Source organism: Heliangelus exortis, chromosome 16, assembly GCF_036169615.1.
Source record: "Heliangelus exortis chromosome 16, bHelExo1.hap1, whole genome shotgun sequence".
Taxonomy (NCBI): Eukaryota; Metazoa; Chordata; class Aves; order Apodiformes; family Trochilidae; genus Heliangelus; species Heliangelus exortis.
The window spans coordinates 7,520,511-7,532,928 of record NC_092437.1 but is presented as its reverse complement, the minus strand read 5'-3'; the positions used below and the strand labels follow the sequence as shown (position 1 = coordinate 7,532,928).

Here is a 12,418-nt window from a genome sequence, read left to right as displayed (position 1 = left end):
TATTTTTTTTTCTCTCTCTCTATTTTTTTTTTTTTTTTTTTTTTTAAATATTTTTTTTTTTTTAAATCCGTCTTTCAGGGGCGAGGCAGCCCCACGAGGCAGGAGGGAGGGATGTGGTGTTCATACAACGCACAGGTGGCTGAAAAGTTCCACCTTCCTTCAGTGTTTGCACTTTGAAATGATGGACTGAAAAAATGAAGGGGGCTGAGGAATAACAAGTTTAGGTGTGTGGTCTGGTCTTACCCTCTCTGGCTGACTAACCACCTATTTATGAAAAGGGCATGTGAGTGCATCATCTGAGAAGGCAAAATTCCCTTCACTGTCACTGCTGGCAGCCATTAAATTCTGACAAAATCCACTTATTGTTCTAAGTCTTTTCATCAGAAACTGCACAGTAACCCTCAGAGAGAGCCAGAAGTTTTCACACTAAATGCAAGCAGGAGAGGTGCTGGCAGAGAGAAAGCATCTTGGGTCACCTGGGTCCTCGTCTCTGTCCTCCCTGAGAGTGAAGTCAGAGAGCCTCTGGATCTTGTTTCAAGACAAAAAGCTACCCGTAAACCAGAGGATTTCCAGGAAAGAGATGTATGCTACAATGAGAACTTGATTTTCTTCCACTCCATACTATATTTTTTCATATTTCCCCAGCTGCATTTTGTGACTCAGCTCTTAATCCCCTTTATTTAACTGCCTGACAGTAAGATGCAGCGTGTGCAGATAGATGGGTGTGTAAGACAGGGGACACACAGAAAAATAATCAGAACAGAGATTTCACATGGGACCTGAGACCCATGTTGAACACGTTTGAGAGTCAAATAAATAACAATAAGAAGAGCAAGGTAGCAGTGATCAATACAGAGAAAAATGTACAAAAGTGTGACATCTCACTGCAAACTCTGAATTTTTTGTACATCCTTCCCAATCCTGCTCCTCTGTTTCAGTGATTTTCTTCTATGGTATCAAAGAATATGGTGTCATCATGGGCCACTAGAGTGGAGGACTTTCTGGGCAGACTTTAAAATTAAAGCTGTTTTAAAGGTTTGAACACCACAACAAGTTCATATTCTTGCAATTTGTTTTCTTTGAACCAGTTCTACTGAAAACACATCTTGCTGTCTTTGTAGACTGAGAGAAGTCTGGGCTTCATTCAGTGATAAGTTCTTCTGATAAACCCAACAAGAAGAGACAACTTGTGTGCCCTCTGGACACCTGCCTATTAAAAGAATCAAAATGAACTCATTTGAAGGGTCACAGCTTAGTGCCTCTGAGACAATCTTTTTAGAAGAGTCTGGAATAGGAAAGTCAAGGCTACAGTGGGCACAGGTCAGTTTTTCCATGTTCATCTTTGCTATGGGGAAGAAACCACCCTGTTAATACGAAATCTTCTCTATTAAGCTGTTTTCAAATTACAGAATGGAAAAGGTTTTATTTAACTTCTGTGGTCGTGATGTAACCCTCTGGCAGGAAAGCTGGTATATTGGTAGCTTAGCTGGGCCTGGAGCTAATGATTGCCTCAATTTCTGTTAAAGTGCAGTTCTAAGGGCATTTTCAGCCTCTGCTTCCTCCCCTTCCTTTTAAGAGATCTCAAAAACAAGCCTTTAATTTTCAGCAAGATTTTTTCTTGTGACCTTTAGAACATATCAAGGGTTATCTTAAATATAAACCAACATGAGTTACAGGGTTCTTGAAGTGAAGTTTGGGGGCATATCCTCACAGAAGGAACACTCCACTAAGGCACCTGTAACAATGAAGATGCCACCATTGTCCCATAAGTTGTCTATCTATAAGACTTCCCTATATTTTCTAATAATTTTAACAGCTAATGACAGCTGTCACTGAAAAGCCCTCTTCACATCTATCCTATGGCAAGGAGTATTTTTAGGTCAAAGATCAGGACATATCTGAAGATCAAAACTAAATAGCTTATGACATGTATTCTTCTTTGCTTCCCTTCTTTTGCTACATAAAAAAAAAAAGTGCTTTTGATTTCTTCAGTCTCAGATGTCAAGAAAGAATGTTCCTTGAAAAATGATCTGCCAGTGTGATGCTTCTGTAGATCTGACTGGGACTGCTCTAGAGGTACAGAAAAGTTGTATCACAGCATATCTTATATCACTAAACCATTTAATCAGTACCTGAAGTCCAAGTTTTTGAGCTGCTTCCTAAGCAATCACTTGGGAAACAACAGTGGCACAGTCCTTAAATACAGCTTGGAAATTCCATCAAGCAAAGAACTCCTCACCAGGATTTAAGAGACTGAGGTGTGTTTGGAAATCTCATTGAAACACAGCAGCTGAACTTCCAATGTATTGTAAAACATATAAAAAAAGCATGGAGCTCATGCAAAGTGAACCAAGTGCTTTTCATACAGCACATTTCAAGCACACTAAATATTTCCAAAATAACTGCTGTGGGAAAGAGGGGTTTTTTTTGGGGGGGGAGGGGGAAGAGCGAATTTTCTTTCTTAAGACCTGTAATTCCAGGTTTGTTTTGTGACATATTACACATTTCCTGTCTCCTAACCTCTACTCTTTCTCCTTGTTGGAAAAAGCCTTTTGCTGTTTTGGCCTTAAAATGCTTGTGAAGTCTCCTGTGTGGAGAATGAGCAGACTGCAGAGGGAGAGTCTCTGTCAGAGGCAAAGCATTTCACAATGCTCTGGAAGACAAGATGAATGCAACTTGTAAATTCTAGTGTCAAAACACAAAGTTGTTATTCTAGTTTTTTTGCTTATGTTTGTTTATACACTTTTAATTCTCTGTCTCTTTCCAGATTAAGATCTTAGAGTCTTGTAAATACTGATAAATATAGCCTCACCTTAAGAAATGGGAAGGTACAGTAATTCCCACTCTACAGAAGAGAAATTGAAATATATTTGCAAAGTGAGATCTCAAAGTTATTTTATAGACACTCAATGTAAAATGAAAGCAAAAGCAATTTTTATTATATATTCACTCAAACACTAGTTTTTTAACTGCATCCTAAATAATTACACTCTTACAAGATGACAGTAGCAGTGTGGAATGTCTGGTGAGCAAACGGAGACCAAGGCAATCCATAGAGAGAGATCTAGAAAAAAAGAAAGGTAGATGAACAGCTCAAACTCCACCAGCCAAGGAATCTTCTAGCTGGCCATGACCTATTTGAGATATCTACTTCTGCAATAAACATTGCAACATTCAGCTATTGAAGGAGTCTCTAAGTAAGTACATGGGTCAAGAAAATCAAGAGATTTCTTGACTTAAATTAAGCATATCCAATGTTGACTTAAGAAAGGTTGAACCATCTTTTCTTTGAATAAATATTTATTATCTGCTTTACATGAAAAAAAGCAATTCTCCACACATACTTCATTCTTTAGAGAGGTTAAGCTCACAGCATATCCAAGAAATAAGAGTTCCATGACAAGATGTTCTGACAGTCAGCTTAGAACTGACTTGCCTGGCTCTTCCCTTTTCTTCTTATACCTATAACCTCTGTCTGGGCTTTTTCAGTTTCTTGTCTCATTTAGCAATCTAATCCTCCTCCAGCAGAGAAAGGAGTTGTTTTAGCAAAAGATTTGTAGCTGTGAGAATGAGTTACTGGCTCAGGCATCTTGAACTCTTGCAGTACAGGAGAAAGATGGCTTAGAGGGTAAGTTAGTGACTAAGTAAGCAGTGACCCTCCCTTGAGCCAGCTGGCAGTAGCTTCTATGTTGTTAGTAGCTAATGCCTTCTGAATGATGCACAACACCATGGCTGTGACCATTTGGAAGTCTTCAGAGAGGAGGAGTGATAGTTATTAGCATTATCATCATTCTGTCCATGACTACATTTTGGTAATAATATCTGTTTCTTAAATTTCCCAGAAATGGCAAATAAATATGAGATTTAAAATGTTTTTTACTCTTACAGAGCACTGCTGTTTCATCTTAGGGAGAGGGTCTGCGCAATAATCCTTGTCTGCCACCTTTGGGGTATCTTCTGATGAATGACCTAATAGATATGTAAAAGATACCACTAATCCAGCAACAGTTCTGTAAAATCACAAAGAGAAGAGTTTGAACTTAAGTGAATTGTTGTGAATTGAGTGCATTTTGCTTCCATTGTCTTCCTTATACCCCTAAGAAAATATGAAAACTCAATCTCCTTTACCATTAGTCAGCCAAAAGGCACTTGGGCTCTGCTTCCATGAACTCAATACCCTCTGGGCCACATCCCAGTTACTCCTGTTCCTTGCTTGTGGAGGAATTAGAGCAGACTGCATCAGTACTTCATCAGATAAAGCCTGAAATCCTGCTGTTTATTTCAGTTCAAATGCCTGGCCACAGATCTCCCTAGGGTAGAAAGAGTTTAGTTTCCTCAGATGTGTGACTACTGAATGCAACTATTGCCCTTGGGAAAACATTTAATACATTTATTGCTCTGTTTGGTAAAATATCAAATGAGCACATCTGAAATTATGGCAGATTAAAAAATGCTGAGCGTGTTACAGAGAGGGCATGTTACTGACAGACCTGCTGTGAGTTTAGAACTGGTCTCCAGATTCAGTGGCAAATCCATTGGTAATGTTTTAAGATGAAAGAATCCAGCAAAGTGATGGTTAAGGATTTAACAGGACTCCACTCCTCTTTGTGTAAATTTGTCAAAAAATACATAGAGGCTTTTGAGGCTGGCACTAAGTGTGCTGCTCTGAGAAAGGAAATTATTTCTACCTGTACAGGTGTAACTGAAGACATAATTTCAGGTATTTTGTGAGCAGTTCTTATTGAGGATGAACCACAAAATTTAAAAAAGAGCAAGACTAATACTGTAGTTATAGGCCCTGTAGAGAAGCTTCCAGTATGGGCCATAAAAAGCTCCTGGTAAACAGAGATGTTCCACCACTAGAAGAATTTCTGGAGTAGGATGGATTGTGGGGTAACAGAAATACATGGCTAATATTTTGGTCTTTAATATATTCACTACTGATACTGAGAAGCCAAGTAGTGGTGAGGAAGGGCAGGGTTGCAGAGATAGATCTTAACCTTTTATTTTAAATAAAACCATCATGAGGCAACAACTGTTTTGCTGAGCCAGGACGATGGGATTATAAAGCACTATATTTACAGAATATCCTGGCCACAAAGGTGGAGTAAAGTCTTCTACTCTGCTTCACCCTAAAGGGATTTCCCAGCAAAAGGGGATCTCCAGTTTCTATCTCGGGCACAAACAACCAGCAGGAACTCCCCTTGGTTTCATGGGTGCAGCTGACTCTGCAGAGCTATCTGACATCATATGGAAGCTGTACCCCTTTAATATGCTAGCACAGGTAAAATAGTGCAACTTTGTGCAACTTTTGTTAATAGCAATCCACTTCATAATGGCTAAATATAGAGAAACCGATATTGCTTCATTGCCATTAGGTTTTCTCCATTTTTAATACATCTTCTTTTAAGAAACATGGTTGATGTGTGTGATTTCAAGATGCTCAGAGACTGAAAAATTGCTCTGTGTAATTTCAGGGGAAAGGGTAAAGAGTTTGTTAATCCAGAACAACTCAGGCAGCAAAGAGCATGGGAAGATTCTTTCCCACTGAGCTGATTGCAAAAGGCTACAGCATATGAAAAGGTGAAAAAGAACCACAAAGCAGATGTAAGATGAAGGGCGTGGGGGTTACACAGACCATGGAAGGGATCCCACCAAAATGCAAGGTGAAGCTAACTGCACTCACAACAACAACAAAGACCAGTGCAAGAAAGAGCAAGTCCTTTTATGCAACAGAAAGAGAAATGAGGTCACTGAGTTCGATGAGTTTATCTTACTCCACCACTGGATGTTTTCACTTGTGCACTGTTTTCACTTTTATTTACATAAGAAAGGTCTACAGAAAGTTACTCTTGGCAACATGCTCATGCCATAATCTTGCCTGAGCATGTGAGAGAAAAAGATTTTCAAAGCCATCAAGTCATCAAATTATGAAATCAGCTCCTTTTCTCTTGAAGGAAATTACATTGGCTCAAATTTAACATGTGCAATTCATCTAATTCTCCCATGGAAATAACCATAGTTTAGACCTTTCATAGTAAGATCTTTCAGAAGAGAGAAGACAGCTCAACTAGGGAAGAGCAGGAGAATGGCCAAAGAAATGAGAGTTTGTTCTCTGAGAGAGACTGAGGATTGGTTTTATGTATGCTAATAACAATATATATAGTTCTCTAGGGAGAAATTTTGTGATTAATTTTTTCCCTCAGTGGTAAAGAAGCCAAAATTATGCACCAAAAAACCCCCAACCCAGTAACTCAGCCTGAGACTCTTTTTTATTCCATTCTTTTTAACTAGTTAGTAACAGGAGTTTTGAATGAGCAGTCATTCTGAACTGAAGAAAATGGAACTTCATTCAATAAATATCCATTATAGAATGTTTTAATATTTCAGAAAGTTTTTGCCCTCAAATAATTAAAAAGCTAGAAATCTGCGTAGCTGAGAGCTACGCTGAGCTTACATTTATTAAACAAAAAGCAGTTTTTGAAAGAGTTCTCAAACCAGCTCTATCACAAATGGAAGTGTATATCAACCTCCTGTGTCGTGAATAAGTGTCTGAAGACCACGATCATTGTGTACAATCAGGGTATTATGCTTTTTTAAGCATAGCTTGAGAAAGAAAGGTTATGAATTTGGGACCTTGAGCCCCCCGGCCCATGCAGGGGGGCTGGAACGAGATGATCTTTAAGGTCCCTTCCAACCCTAACCAGTCTATGATTCTATGACAAATTTTGCTTTCAGTAAGTGATTTTTGGACTCGGAGGAGTCCCTGGCCCCGGCTTGAGGCTGGGCAAGGCCCGACTGCCCCCGACTGCCCGCTCAGGCGCCTTCTTCTCCTGGGAGGTCCTTGAAGTGCTTCAGGAGATCCCTGAGGTGCCCCAGGAAATCCTTGAGATGCCTCAGGAGATATCTCAGGTGCCCCAGGAGATCCTTGAGATGCTTCAGGAGATGGTGCCCCAGGAGATCCTTGAGGTGCCCCAGGAGACCCTGAGGCAGCTCAGGCGATCCCCTCCCGCCCGGGTCTCTGTGGCACCAGCGCCAAATCCTCCCCCGGCGCCTCCCGGCGGCAGCGCAGCGTGTGCGGAGTGGCGGGGCGGAGTCAGCCCCCCCTCTTCCCATTTAGTCGGGACGTACCAAGCGCTGAGGGGATGACTCGAAATTTACTGTGTTCTTTCTGGCGCCTCCGAGCAGCCCACAGGACTGAGGACTGTGAGAAGAAGCCCCGAGCAGCACAGCGTCTCTCTCGCCGGGCGCTTTCCCTCGTCTTTCCTCGCTTTCCCGTGTCCCCAGGCCCTCCCCTGTGTGGAGGGCGAATAGATCGGTCCTACCAACATGGCCGCGACCATGAAGAAAGCGGTGAGTGTGGGAGCAGGGAACAGAGGGTTTTTTTTTCCCCAGTCCCGGCTTCTCCCTCCGCCGCTGGCTCCCCGGGGGCAGCGCGAAGCTCCTCTGCTGCCTCCCGGTGCGGCCGGGCAGGGTCCTGGCGCCGTTGCGGGCCGCCGTCTCTCGGTTCTGAGGCGGTGGGACCATCTCTCCCCAGCGCTGTCTCCCACCCCTCGTTCCTGCTCCTCAAAGGTCCCCCCCTGAGCTCCTGCTCCTTCCCGCAGCTCCCCGGGCTGCAGCCCTGTGTGGGGCCGGAGGGCGGGTGTCCCTTTCCCCAGGCCGCTGCCGGGCCAGGCCAGCTCTGGGTGAGGCCCTGCCGAAAATCCCCCCGTTGGATGCCGGCGGGGGAAGGTCCTGGCGCTGTTAACGGGATCCTGTCGCAATCTCTTGTGTTATCAAACGTGCCGAGTGCGGATTCGGTTACACGGAGGCTGTGCCGGTCAAGGCTGTTGTGAAGTGTCACAAGCGGTTGCTGTCAGCCCAAGCTGCGTGTAGATGGGGGACCCCCAGCCCTACCCGCAGGTCCGTCAGGGGGAGTCTCGCTGAGTCCCGGTTCGGTGGGTTTAAAATCCCCTGTGGCACATCCCAGCTGAGCAATGAGCAGGGAATGATGTGGCTGAGAGGTGACAGCGGCCTGTTGGCTGTGGGCTGTACCGTGCAGTGTTCCTGCAGCAGGTGTAAGTCTGGTTCAGCTCTCCGAGCTGTCAAGGACACAACCTGTGGCATTAAAATGTCACGGGGAGATGGTGTTTAAATTGGGTGTTACAGGGCCCTTGGCTCAGCTACATGTGGGTTATTGCTGAGGTTTGTGAGGAGGTGTTTTAAAAGATTTTGCAAGCAGAATGTAGTGGCTGTAAAGCTAGTTTTTGGAAGCTTTGTAGGAGTTTTTGAGTGAAATTCAAATCTTGGCTTTCACCTCTCCTTTTTGAAGGCTGCAGAAGATGTTAATGTTACTTTTGAAGATCAACAGAAAATTAACAAGTTTGCAAGAAATACTAGCAGGATCACAGAGCTGAAAGAAGAAATAGAAGTGAAAAAGGTAATTTTGCCTCAAATATAATTTATTCTTTATAGTCCTCAGTTTTCAGCTGTGACATAGCAAGTAGGGGCTGCAGATAACAGCAAGTAATGTTTGGGTTCTAATGTGGGGCTTTTGGTACTTTGAGAATAGGCAGAGAGTGTTCAAGTGGGAAAACAATGAAAGTGATGAGAAATAAAGGTCACCAGTATATTTCTGTATGCTGTTCTTGGAACTTCGTAGTTGCTGTATATGAAACATTGTCTCTATATAATGGCTGTTTATTTCCTGCCTGAGATTGTTCATGTTTATTTCTAGTGACCCAGTGAGGAGGTTGTTATGATCTTTTGAGATTGTCATTAACAGTGCAGAGGTTTTCTGTTGCTAGGCTGAATAGGATAAATAGGAAACATCATTTTATTTTATTTTATTTTTTTTATTTTATTTTATTTTTTTATAGTATTAATTTTCTTTAAGCATCAGTCATAATATTTGCAAAGAAGTATTAACAGGTTTTTTTTTAATGCTAGTCACAAAATGCTTTCTGTAATTTCTTTACCTGAACGGTACATTGTGAAAACATTTTTATGTTGATGTTCTATTGATGGCCTAAGGTGCTGGGGTTCTAAGTAATCATACTTTTGCAGTAAAGTAATTAACAGTTGCCATCTTATTTGTCATTTTTTCTGTTCTCTAGCTAAATTTAAAAAATCCTATGTAACAGCATATCAGCTTTTGCAAAACTTACATCTGCTGTATTTCCCTTGTCTAGACAGTTAATTATCCTATTAATGAAAGATAACAAGTATTGCCTAGAAATTTCTACTGGTACAGCTTCATTGAATTTAATATGCCAAATTACTGCTCTAGAAATGTTCTATTAGACATGTTGTTATGCTGCTGGCAGGTAGGATTTTTGCCCAGTATGCAGACTCACTGAGTTTATTATTTAACTGGTAGCATGACTGTACATTCATTGAAATAATTTGCCTAGTACAAAGTGACCACCTTTCTTATGTCTTGATAAATAGAAACAACTTCAGAACTTGGAAGATGCTTGTGATGACATCATGATGCTGGATGATGATGATTCACTTCTCATACCCTACCAAATTGGAGATGTCTTCATTAGTCATTCCCAAGAAGAGACACAAGAGATGCTGGAGGAGGCAAAGGTTTGTTTGAAATGGAGCTCCTGTACTGTACTGGCTACAGTGTGATGAGCATTGAAATGGGATAATCTGTTCATCCTTGGAGCCTTTTATTTTCTAAAGTTCATGTTTGATTTATGATTTGAGGAAGAGAATGAGCATGCATAGTAAATTGTAGCTGGGATGTCAGTATACAAAGTCATGGCAGTCTTTGGCTTCAGTTTTACAGCCTGACTTGGCAAACAGTTGGCAAAGGGGTACCTCATTTTATATATTGCTGACAAACATGACTTAGTTTGATTTACATAACTGGTTGAATTTTTTTTCTTTTTCAGAAAAGTTTACAAGAAGAAATTGAAACATTAGAATCCCGAGTGGAATCAATTCAGAGGGTGTTATCTGACCTGAAAGTTCAGCTCTATGCAAAGTTTGGAAATAACATAAATCTTGAAGCTGAGGATAGTTAAAGGTGTTCTAAATATGCCATACGACTTTTTTATTGAATGTTTTTTTGTTGACATTGTTCCAATTACATTAAAAAAAAAAATTACTTTTTTTTTTTTTTTTTACTTTCCTGTCTTGGGTTCCATCTCTTTAATGAGGACTTTCTTATTTTGGTTATTGTAGTTATTTATTTGTTCAGGAAAGCATTAGCTTCATACAGTTGGTAAAGCATGAAGATTGGAATCTTTGCATTGCTTATTAAAGTAATAAAGTCAGACACATATTGTAGTTTTCTTAGTCTTGTTTTCCACTCATGAAAATACTCAAGTATAAAAACAATTGAAATGTGGGAAGTTTTGATTTGCAATCTAATGGCTTTTTGTTAAAAGTTTCTCTGTAATATATATGATTCAGCTGTAATGCTATTTAGCTGTTTTTAGCAGCCCTCCTAGAAATACTAAATCTATCCTTTTACTAAGTCTATCTTTTGTTTTTCAATCTTAGCTCAGATAGCATAAGCACTTAGCTCAGAGCACAACGTGGTAACAAGTTGACAGTGGAGAAAGGAGGGCTCTTTAAAGCTCCTGTTGGTATTGAAGGAAAGCTTTTGCAGTCACAGTCACATTCAGTCATTTACTGCTTTGCATTTGGAAGTCACAAAAGATGCTGTAATTCAAAATGGTGAGTCTTAACTTCTAATTTTCTTGAACAGTCATTTTCTAAATTCACATTTATATACCAAATTAATGTCAGAATTGTTCATAGATGATGTTGCTATGTCAGCATCAACCCCTGAGACTATTTCTCCATCGTTAGATGGAGTTGAATGTAATTTTTAAATATATTAATTTGCTGACTTCTTACACCTTTAAAAAAAGTGGTATGGTTGCTCACTGTAACTCTTCCCTTGGCCTTTTGCCTGCTTTGCTTAATATATTGTTCTGTGGAAATACCTGCTCATTATTACCTTGTTTTTAAAAATCAAATCTTAGCATATTTAAATAATCTTTTTAAGCTATTTTCCAAAACTGAGGACAGAGAATTCAATTGGCCAAATATTAGTCTACAGTCATTGTTCTTAATATAGAGTATGAGATGAGTATATTTTGACAGAAAGTGATTAATACCTACCTATTGTGTCAATTCTGCATCATCTCTTCTTCAATATGAACATGGAAAAAAACCCATTTGGTTTCTCTGTTATTGAAGTAGTTTGGCATCAAACTATTTAGAGCAGTTCTGGATTAACCCACAGTTGTTTTAGGCACTAAAGGGAGAAGGAGGTGGCCAGTTATTTTATAGCAGATGATATGAGTAATGACTTAGCTCTGCCTTATCCTGTTGTATTGATAAAACTCTTAGCCCAAAAACATGAGAACAAGGTTACAGTCTCAGGAGGTGCTGGTATCTCGAATTATTTTCCTAAACATCCAGACCTTTTATTTGTTATGTTAAAGAAAGCCATCCAATGCACTTCTAGTTAAATTGTGAACCAAAGAAAATGTGAAAGACTTTCCAGGTGAAAACTGAGCTCTGGTGAGTTTGACCCATTATGAGAAGCATCCAGCAGATGGCATCAAAGAACTGGGAAACCCGTTTTACAGTGCCGGTGCTTTCACAAGTGAAACTCAGAGCTGCGGTGCTCACATTCTCATTTATTGTTTGTAACACTCTAAAATTTACTCCTAAGTGACTGCTGTGCCAGCTCTGCTCTCAGACTGCAGGTATTGGAAATGATTGTGAGTTCCAGATATTGGTATGAATATGGCTTTGTTACAGAAAAGAAAATGGCAGCTAATAATGTTTAATTGTGATTCCAGTGGCAGCTATAAAGCCAGCGAGGACCTTAGTTCAAAAAAGAACCCAAAGGGAGAGTGCTGACAAGGTGTGGAGAACTTTCATTATCTCTGTTGTTCTTTGTTCTCCTAGAATGCAATTATTCATTTATGCAGTTGTGATACTCAAGGAAAACAAGACTATTAGACTGTTCTTGTGAATGCCAGAGGTCTTTTCTCTCTAATGTTAGATTTGAGTCATTTGAGGTTTGTTTTGTGACCCAAATCACTTATTTTCTTTCTTTTTTCCCAATTATCATGATGTTCTCATAATTTAGAGACATCAGACATTTAGAGACATTCTGCTAGGCCTTACTGCTCTACTAGAGTTCAGGCTAATATGTATTTGCATCTTTCCAGCTTACTCTGTCCTAACTACAAATTATATGTCCGTGCAGTCTTGAAAAAATTGAGGTGCCTGTTTGCACTTGTCCAGTTTCCCTGTAAGGATTTTTTTGTACTTTACAGAACATAGTGTCCCAGGCTATCATTTGATATTTCAGTAGGGGTAAAATAGAACATGCAGGAAGCTAGTTTTTTGGTTCTTAAATATTCATTGTAGAAGTTAATTTGCAGAGTTACCATCAGTT

The 12,418-nt window shown here is 40.2% G+C and overlaps 1 protein-coding gene across 2 annotated transcripts; it reads left to right on the top strand.

The window, feature by feature from the left end:
• Positions 1 to 7,212: 7,212 nt before the first annotated feature.
• Positions 7,213 to 10,281, top strand: PFDN4 (prefoldin subunit 4). Of its 2 annotated transcripts, none has more exons than XM_071759589.1 (4): positions 7,213 to 7,353; positions 8,312 to 8,419; positions 9,430 to 9,573; positions 9,885 to 10,281. In XM_071759589.1, the coding sequence occupies exons 1-4, from the start codon at positions 7,330 to 7,332 to the stop codon at positions 10,014 to 10,016; spliced, it is 408 nt and encodes a 135-aa protein (XP_071615690.1). In that variant the 5' UTR covers positions 7,213 to 7,329; the 3' UTR covers positions 10,017 to 10,281. The 2 variants fall into 2 exon arrangements, with proteins under 2 accessions (XP_071615690.1, XP_071615689.1); XM_071759588.1 differs by lacking the exon at positions 7,213 to 7,353 and adding an exon at positions 7,692 to 7,902.
• The last annotated feature ends 2,137 nt before the right edge of the window (positions 10,282 to 12,418 follow it).